This window comes from Peromyscus leucopus, chromosome 2 (genome assembly GCF_004664715.2).
Source record: "Peromyscus leucopus breed LL Stock chromosome 2, UCI_PerLeu_2.1, whole genome shotgun sequence".
In the NCBI taxonomy this organism is placed as follows: domain Eukaryota; kingdom Metazoa; phylum Chordata; class Mammalia; order Rodentia; family Cricetidae; genus Peromyscus; species Peromyscus leucopus.
The window spans coordinates 29,660,193-29,670,233 of NC_051064.1; the positions used below are offsets into that span (position 1 = coordinate 29,660,193).

A 10,041-nucleotide genomic window follows, 5' to 3' on the forward strand; every position below is an offset into this window, starting at 1 on the left:
GAGGTCCCATTTATTAATCGTTGGTTTTAATGGCTATGCTATCAGTGTCCTGTTCAGAAAGTTTTCTCTGTACCATTGAGTTCAAGCATATTCCCTACTCTTTCTATTTTCAGATTCAGGATATCTGGTCTTATGTTAATTTCCTTGATCCATTTAGAGATGAGTTTTGTGCAGGGAATAGGTATGGATATATTTTAATTATTTTCAGAGAGCTATCCAGTTTGACCAGCATCATTTATTGAAGATGCCGTTTTTACTCTGCTGTGTATATTTGGCTCTCCCTTTACCTGCTCACTCTCATTCTTGCTTGCAAATCACTGGCATTAGAACCTACTTCTTCAGGATACTGTCATATGCTGAAGACCAGTTGAGACATCTAGTCTCATCTGCTGAACGACTGCTCCATTCTTGGACCTTGCACTGGTAGACAACCATTGTTGGATTAGCTGGACCAAAGTCTGTAGGCAATTCTAATAAATCCCCTTTATGTATCTATATCTATTCATTTCTCTCTCTCTGTATGTATTGACTCTATAAATTCTGTTCCTCTAGAACAGTGGTTCTCAATCTTCATGATCCCTTTGAGGAGGTCAAAGGCTCTTTCAGGGGGGTTTCCTAAGACCATTAGAGAACATAGATATTTACATAATAATTCATAACAGTAGCAAAATTATAGTTATAAAGTAACAATGGAAATAATTTTATTATTGGGGTCACTACAACATGAGGAACTGTATTAAAGCATTGCAGATTTAGGAAGGCTGAGAACCACTGCTTTAGATAACCCTGACTAATACAGTATGCTTCTTGTTTGTATATAGGAAGGCAATTGAGTTTTATGTGTTAATTTTGCATTTCACTACTTTCCTGAAAGTGTTGAAGTTTCCTGGTGGAGTCTTTAGTCTTTTGTGTATAAAATCATATCATCTGCAAATGAAGTTACTTTGACTTCTTTTTCTGTTTGTATCCCCTTGATCTCCTTTAGTTGTCTTATTGATCCAGCTAACACTTCAAGTACTATATTGAATATGTATGAAGAGAGTGAATGTCCTTGTCTTGTTCCTAATTTTAATGAAGATGCTTTGAGTTCCTTTCTGTATAAGATGATGTGGGATTGCTATAAATTGCCTTTATTATGTTGGGTTATATCCTTTGTTTAACTATTATCTCTAGGATTTTTATCATAAAGGGGTATTGAATTTTGTCAAAGCTCTTTCTACAATTAATGAGATGATCATGTACCTTTTTTCTTTCATTGTGGTAGCATATATTGATGATTTATGTATGTTGAATCATCTCTGCATCTCTGGCATGAATTCAATTTGATCATGATGGATAATCTTTTTGGTGTGTTTTTGGATTTGGTTTGAAAGTATTTCCTTGAGAATTTTGGCATCTATATTCATAAGGAATATTGGTCTATAATTTTATTTTTTGTTGGATTTATTTTTTTTTTTATGTGATTTTGGTATCAGGGTAATACTGGTTGTTGAGCCCCATAAGGCCTGGGCATGAGGCCCAGTGTAACTTCCCGAGCCTAGCTTGAGTTTGGTGATGTGTTCTGGGACATGACTTCTGCATGACTCAGCAGTGACTCAGCACTACCTGACCTAGAATCCCCTCTGCCTAGTAACTGCTGAGATGGCATCATCTCATTGGCCTGCTATCCTTACCCATCCTCCCATCACCCCAACCTATTAAGTTCACTCCAGATGGAATAAAGCAAGTTCCTGCTTTGACAAGACTTCCGGCCCAGTGTGCTTCTCTCCAGTGGAATGGGGGGTCTGGGCGACCGACACTCACCATCCTGCTCAGCCCAAGGGAGAGACTGGCTGGACTGGTCCTGCCTCTACCCTGCCTGTCAGTCAGACCAACAATTGGCTTTATAAAATGAATTAGGAAATGTTCCTGAAGTTTCTATTTTGCTGAATAATTTGAGGAGTATTGGCATTAGTTCTATTTTGAAGGGCTAGTAGAGTTATGAAGTTAATTCATCTGGCCCTTGGTATTTTGCCTTTCATTTTGTTTGTTTTTGTTTTTGGTTGAGGGATTGATATTAGTTGCTGATTCTATTTCACCAGAGGTTATGGGTCTCTTTAAATTGTTTGTTTTATCTAGATTTAACTTAGGTAGGTAGGATATCAAGAAATCCAACTATTTCTTTAAGGTTTTCCAGTTTGATAGAATACAAATTGTTAAAACCTATCTTTAAGAGTCTCTGAATTAGTTTAGTATCTGTGTCTCCCTTTCATCTCTATTTTAATTAAGTTGGATCTTCTCTCTCTATCTTCTGGTTAATGTGCCTAAAGGCTGGTAAATTTTGTTGATTTTCTCAAAGAATAAAATCTTCATTTCGGTCGTCTTCCTTCCTTGCCATGAGTGTTTCTCGGAGATCTGTGACTCGGTCCTGCTGATAGCAAGATGTCTTCAGGAAATGTAAAAATTGGGTATCCTGCCCCCAACTTCAAAGCCACAGCTGTTATGCCAGATGGACAATTCAAAGATATCAGCCTAAGTGAATACAAAGGAAAATATGTCGTATTCTTCTTTTATCCTCTTGATTTTACTTTTGTGTGCCCCACTGAGATCATTGCTTTCAGTGATAGGGCAGAAGAATTTAAGAAACTCAATTGCCAAGTGATTGGAGCATCTGTGGATTCTCACTTCTGTCATCTGGCATGGATTAATGCACCCAAGAAACAAGGAGGATTGGGACCCATGAACATTCCTTTGGTATCAGATCCCAAGCTTTCCATTGCTCAGGATTATGGAGTCTTAAAGGCTGACGAAGGTATCTCTTTCAGGGGCCTCTTTATTATTGATGATAAAGGTATCCTTCGACAGATCACTATAAATGATCTTCCTGTTGGCCTCTCTGTGGATGAGATTCTGAGACTAGTGCAGGCCTTCCAGTACACTGACAAGCATGGTGAAGTGTGCCCTGCTGGCTGGAAACCGGGCAGTGATACCGTCAAGCCTGATGTCCAAAAAAGCAAAGAATATTTCTCTAAGCAGAAGTGAGCACTGGTCCATTTTTCTGCCAGGCTGCATTGGTCAGCCAGAAGAAAATTTCTTGTACTTTATTCATGCTTAAACAAAATGTGGTGTGATTCAAGACATCTCTTTCCTACAGTACTGGGGACGGTTAGCCTTTCTTCCACTATTGGGAATAACCTGAGGTTTGTTGTGAGTTGCAGAAATCAACCTGTTGTTCCTTTTTTTAGTATCTATTAAACTTGATCTCTGAGGAAAAAAAAAACTTCATTTCACCGATTTTGTACTTTTTGTTTGTTTTGTTGATTTCTTTTTCTTTCTTCTGTTTCTATTTCTTCTCATGTACTCTTTCAGAGGATTACTACTTCTTGTTTTTCTAGAGCTTTCAAGTGTGTTGTTAAGTTATAAATATGAGATTTCTCCAGCTTTTTTCTAAGACAGAGTCTCACTATGTAGCTCTGGCTGTCCTAGAACTCACTATGTAGACCAGGTTAGCCTTGAACTCATAGAGACTCTCCTGCTTCTGCCTCCTGAGTGCTGGGATTAAAGGTATGTGCCACCACACCTGACTTCTCCAGCTGTTTGAAATATGTGTGTAGTGCATGTACGCACTTAGAAATGCCTCCATTGCATCCCATATGTTTGGGTATCTTCAGTGTTTTCATTTTCGTTCACTGGTAAAAAGTTTTAGCTTGATTTCTGCTTGGTCCATTGAGTTATTCAGCTTCCACGAGTTGGTATACTTTCTGCTATTTCTATTGTAGGTTGTTGATACTCAGCTTTAATCCACGGTAGTCAGATAGGATGCAAGGTATTACTTCAATTTTATTGTATCTGTTCAGACTTTCTTTGTGTTCTAATAGATGGTCAGTTTTGGAGAATGTTCCATCAGCTGCTGAGGAAAAAATGCATTCTTTAGTGTTTGGGTGGGATATTCTGTAACTATCTGTTGGGTCTGTTTTATTTGTGATGCTACATAACTCCATCATTTCTCTCGTTAGTTTTCATCTGGATGACATGTCTGTTGGTGAGAGTGGGGTACTGATATCTCCCACTATCAGTGTGTTTCTTTTTATGACTTGGTTGCCCTTGTATTTGGTACATATATATTTAGAACCATCTGATTTTTTTTGGATTGTTTCTTTAATGAGTAGTATTGTCATTCTTCACCTCTTCTGATTAGTTTTTATTTGAAGTCCATTTTGTCAGATATTATAATAGGTACACCAGCTTGCTTTTCAGTCCATTTGCTTAGAATGCCTTTTTCTGTCCTTTTCCCCTTAAGGTGATATCTGTCCTTGATGGTTAAGTATGTTTCTTGGATGCAGAAGAAATATGGATCTTGTTTTTTAATCCAATCTGTTAGTCTCTATCCTTTTATTAGGAAATCGAGACTATTAATAGTGAGAGTTATTAATGAACAGAGTTTATTCATTTTGATTACTGTTATTTTGTGATTGTAATGTCGGTTTTTTCCCCTCTTTTGATTAACTGTTTATGGATTACTTATTCCTGTGTCCTTTTGGGTGTAGTTATCCTTCTCTTCAGAGTAAAGTTGTTCTTTTAGTGCTTTCTATAGAGCTGGATTGGTGGGTAGAAATTACTTAAATTTGTTGTTATGAGATGTTTTTCTTCCTCTATAAATTGTGACTGATAGCATTGCTGAGTATAGTAATCTAGGATAGCATCTTTGGTCTCAGAGAGCACTTAGAACACCTGTACAGGCCCTTCTGTCAATTCTAACAGGCTTGAGGAGACTGACATCATCCAAAGCCTTTGAGTTCATGAATTGGTAATTATCTGATTCTGAGGACCTTTTTCTCAGACCTCTAAAACCTCCATCTTAAGAGAATGATTTTTCTAACTCTCTGGGCTTACACCTTCACAACTAACTAATCTAGATTGTATTAATTCAAAGTGAAATGAAGTTGAAAAAAAAAAAAAAGAATCCAGTGAAATGCTTGTCCTCAAAGGATATTTGTTCAGAGAAGGTGTATTTGAAAACTTGGTAAATTCTGATAGATGAGGTGATGAGGAAAGACAATATCTAACAAACAAAGGATACAAGAAAAGTTCTGCTAATCCCTTAGGATTCTGATGCAAAATTTCAGGGATAGCCATGTTTGTGCTGTTGAAAACATCAGCTGAGCCCCCCTCACTCTTCTGCCACTTCAAGTCACCTGCTTGTAATGTTGGATTATTTGGTAATTATCTGATTCTGAGGACCTTTTTCTCGGACCTCTAAAACCTCCATCTTAAGCTGGAGTGAGAAAACAGGCATAAGTGGCGGATGCTCTGCGGACTGTCCTGGGCACATGAAGACAGCTGTCAGCTAGGGGCCGGGTGAAGTGGCAGGCCTTTGGACCCCTTTCTGTGGTCTCAGCTACAAAATCTTGGCCTTTGTCCTGGGTGTCGCTTGAACATTTTTCCTTTGGGCTCTGAGTATGACATATGCAGGTCAAGTGAACTGTGGACACTCTAGGATACTTCAGTCAATGTGCCAATGGAGGTGTGGAAGGTAGGAGGCCAAGGGGAAGGAAGAGGCCAAAACATAATTACAGGGCAATGATTTTTATTCTAATTTGTTCTAAAATAGTGAATACATGAATATTCAACTATTAAAGGAAACAATTTGTTTACAGGACACCAAGGATATGCCTTAAGCAAGAAAAGCACACAACCTCATAAATGAATGACAACGCTTCCTTAGTTTATGACTGCAGGTATATTTTGTTTATTTGAGCATAAAGGCACGACAGGTTTCCCAACTGGCTGAATTGTCACTAGCTTTAGAACATCGTGTGTGTGTGTGTGTGTGTGTGTGTGTGTGTGTGTGTGTGTGTGTCTGAGAGAGAGAAAGAGAGAGAGAGAGAATAGCCTCTAGGGTGAATATGCTCATCAGAAAATGTATGCAACTAGGTGTGGGGGTACATGCCTTTAATCCTAGCACTCAGAAGACTTAGTATGATTCTGTGAGTTAGAGGCCAGCCTGGTCTACATGGAGTTCCAAGACAGATAGGGCTACACAGAGAGTTATTGTCTCAAAAATATTTTGGACAGAAATGTAAAAAAGAAAGAAAACTAATTTACTGCTCAAATGATGTGAAAAATTTAGAAGTGGAAGCGCCGCCATATTTGCAGTGTTGTTGCCTCTGAGTTTTTGTTTTTCTTTTTGTTCTTTTCCCATAGACACCATGTTGTCTGACAACACTTCTCCTTGGGAGACAAAACCCGAACATCTACTCACCCCAGCTAGGAAGACCAAAGTACATATACCACCAAACTCTAGCTTGGTGAACTAATGAATTTTATTGGGGTTACTTACAGGAATATGGGTGAGGGGTTACCTAAAGGAGTGGAAATGACTCAGACAGCTACATCACCAAAGCCCACCTCAGTGTGGGTGTCAGTTCACCACATTGCATAGTCTGCAGGCAGCTCAGCATACTGGAGAGTGTTATTTCCATCTATCTCAGTTGGTTTGAACTTTTCCCAGGCAGCTTGGCTGATTTTGCTTCTTCCAGGCAGCTGGTCTGGCCTGAGAGTCTTCCCTGAAAATTGGCTTATCCATGTCTTCTTTCCTGCTGGCCTTCACTTTCTTTGAGAAGTCTCAGCTTTTATTGTTTACTCTGGCAGGGAGGGGCCTAATAAATCTAGTCAGTTTCAGGGACTTCCTGAATCTATTTTGAGTTGTTTACTTAAAGAGCTTCCTGTAGGATAGACTGTTTCAATCTGAAGGAAACTGTTACACAGAGCTAGTTTCATAATTAAAATATTACTATAAATAAAAATTTTATTCTGCTTGTCTGACTTACCTTTGTATTGGGCATGGAGTTTCATGTTTCCATATTCTGTAGAATTATAACTATTAACATATTAGTAATTTAATCATATATTTTATACTATGCATTTATTATATATTATATGATAGCATCTTAGTGAGGCTGTACAACAATTTACTTGATTGCTATTCAATTGCTAGAGATTTACACACTCATATTTTCCTGAATAAAATATTAGAACAATAGACTTTTATATACTCCTTTTCCATTTTCATTTAATTTTGTCATTATCATAACTTTTTTCTTTTTTTTTTTTTTGAGATAGGGTCTCATGAAGTCCAGATTGGACTCAAACTCACCATATAGACAAGGCTGGGTTTGTCATCCAGGATTCTGCTTCTACTTTACAAGTACTGGGACTACAGGCATGCATTACTGCACTTGGATTTTATCTTTCCCATTTTTATGTCAAACAACTCGGCATTCTCTTGCTTACTCTGACCCAGACATTTACCCTGTGCCACCTGGCCCTCCATGCTGGCCTTCCAGTCCCAAGAGAGAGTTATGCCTGCAAGCTCCGATTCAGTGAGTCTGACTCCGTCCCTTTGCTTCACACTGTCACCCTACCCAAGGCCCAAGTACAACTGAGAATTGTATCTACTCACCCTCTTGATAAATGTGATCCAGGAGCCTCACCTAGAGCTGTCGTCACCAACCCTCCATAACCCCTCTTGGCACAGGTCTAAGCAGGAACCATATCTTCCACCCCTCTTGACCCAGGGCCCTTACCTTTCCCTGCCTCCCATGCTCTCCCTCTAGGCCCAGCTGGAATTCCTGTCTCTTACTGAATCTGACTCACTCCAGGCCAGGTCCTACCAGGACCCACACTTTCATTCCTTTCAGAGAGGCTGCCTGGCACCTTGTCAAATGTTGCTTTTCTAGGCCTAGATTGAGCTGGGAGCCCCACCAGTAAATTTCTTGGACTTCACCTAAACAATTACATATCATATAAGACAACATGCATCACCGAAGTTACCATTGAATTACAATCACCCCAGTTTCTCCAATCAATAATCAACATTGCCTATCTGAAGGACTGACCTGCTTACTCCTCCTACTTGACATGATTGACAAGATTTGGCAATAGCAATAACAGAACCAGACTCCTACTCAACATAGGTAGGCTAGAATCTCATATCAGACTCAGAACCAATTAAATAAATCTCCATGTTTAGTCCTATTGCCAAAACAAACAACATGAAATACCAAGACCACATGTGTTCTGTCCACCCAATACCATCAGGCTTATAGAAATCTTCTCCAATAGGAATTACCTAGATAAATCTTAGGACACAGAATTAAAAGGACAATTATAAATACAATCAATAATTCAAGGAATTCAAAGAAGATACAAGTGAATATGTAAAAGAAAACAAACTTCTGAATGAGATTATAAGGAAAATATTGGATTTGAAAACTAAAATAAAAGAGATACTGCAGAAGAGTCAAGTTGAAATGAAGATGGAATTGAAAAATCCAATAACATAATTAAAAGCTCAGGGAAAGCCTTACAAGCAAAATGGATTGAAGGGAATATAGAATATGAGGACTTCAGGATAACATAGAGAAATAGGACCTGTCTGTGATAGAAAATGATAAATTAAAATAAAAAAATATGTGGGAATTGTGGGGTGCCATGGAACGATCAATCTATGAATTATAGGCACAGAGAAGGAAAAGAATCCAGGTCAACAGTATAGACTAGATCTTAAACAGGATCATAGAAAAAACTCTTCCCCAAATAAGAAAAGTCAAGAAGAACACAGAAGTAGACAGGGCCAGAAAGTAAACTCCTCATAACATATTGTAGTTAAAACACTAAATATACACAACAAGGAAAGAGTATTGAAATCTGCAAGAGAAAAGCTGTTAATCACATTATAAGGGCAAACTTGTCAGAATAACAGCCAAGTTCCAAAAGATCATGGGTGCCAACCTAGAAAAACTATTTTCAATAGTTGAGAAAGCTTCCCTTTCTCAGCAGGGCTTCCTCTTCTATGTCTGATCCTGTTTGGAGAGTGTCTCTAAGCTCAGATGTCTGACCATATTTTGAGGATGACTGCACAGAGCTCCCTGCAATCACAGAGTCCAGCTCTTCCCTTCCTCCTGTATGATAATTAGGTGCTGTGTCATGACCAATCAGCCCTTCCTGCCTACAACCCTAAGAACCCTAATATACCTTACCCCTGGAACAATAAAAGGAGCTGTCTCTGAAGCTGACTCCTGGAAGTTCTTTCTGTATTGCTCAGGGCTGACCAAGCTCCACTTGTCTTTGCCCTCATGCCCTTTTTCTTTGTCCTTTTCTACTCATGAGCCAGTGGCCAAGGACTCCTGAGGAAAGGGAGACCCACCCTAAGCAAGAAAATAACAACAATCAAAATACACCTTTCTTCTTTTTAAAATTTAATCTTAAGCAGTTTCATATGAGTGTTGTATTTACATCATTTCTATCCTCTCTTCCCTCCCTCTAACTCTTACCATGTCCCCCACTCCTTCTCAAATATAGCCTCTTATTGTTTCATTTTTATTATTACAGAAGTGCACACACATAATTTTATAAATATAACCTGTTGCGTTCATTTCATATTGCTCACATATGTTTAGGCTGGCATTTTAGGATTAGGTCTCAGGATACTCATCCCCTGAGAAGACTGATTGATTCTTTTTCTCTAAATAGCCATGAGTTACCACCCACACCAGCATGTCACTTGTTGTTTTTCTTGTTTAAAACCATATTGTCAAGACTTCATGGGTGTATCTTCCCTATCAGATACAGAAGACACAACCTTGCAGCAGGTGTTCTTGTAGTAGGAATCCTAAAGGATCTTATTAATAAAAACAAACCTGGGCCAGATATTGGGGTGAATGCTGGAAGATCAGAGAAGCAGAACAAGCCACAGCCGCCTCACCTTGCCAATTCCTCAAATAATCCTGTTTCCTCAGACTGGAAACCTCATCCAAATGTATCTCAGCTGAACTGCTGCTCAAAAGCCTAAAAACTTAACCAGCTCTAGTTCCTGGTCCTCACGCCTTATATACCTTTTTGCTTTCTGCCATTAAAGGCATGAGTCACCATTCCTGGCTGTTTCCAGTATGGCCTTGAACTCACAGAGATCCAGATGGATCTCTGCCTCCCAATTGATAGAATTAAAGGAGCGTGTGCCACCATTTTCTGGCCTCTGTATCTAGTGGCTGTTCTGTTCTC

General features: G+C 38.9%; 1 protein-coding gene across 1 annotated transcript; it reads left to right on the forward strand.

Moving 5' to 3' along the window:
• The first annotated feature begins 2,370 nt into the window (after positions 1 to 2,370).
• On the forward strand, positions 2,371 to 3,259 carry LOC114709687 (peroxiredoxin-1-like). Its single transcript, XM_037202290.1, has one exon. It carries the CDS (start codon positions 2,422 to 2,424, stop codon positions 3,019 to 3,021), a length of 600 nt encoding a protein of 199 aa, XP_037058185.1. The 5' UTR covers positions 2,371 to 2,421; the 3' UTR covers positions 3,022 to 3,259.
• Positions 3,260 to 10,041: the final 6,782 nt, after the last annotated feature.

Coding starts and splice junctions, on each gene's coding strand:
- LOC114709687 (XM_037202290.1), top strand. CDS start 2,422: ATGTCTTCAGGAAATGTAAAAATTGGGTATCCTGCCCCCAACTTCAAA.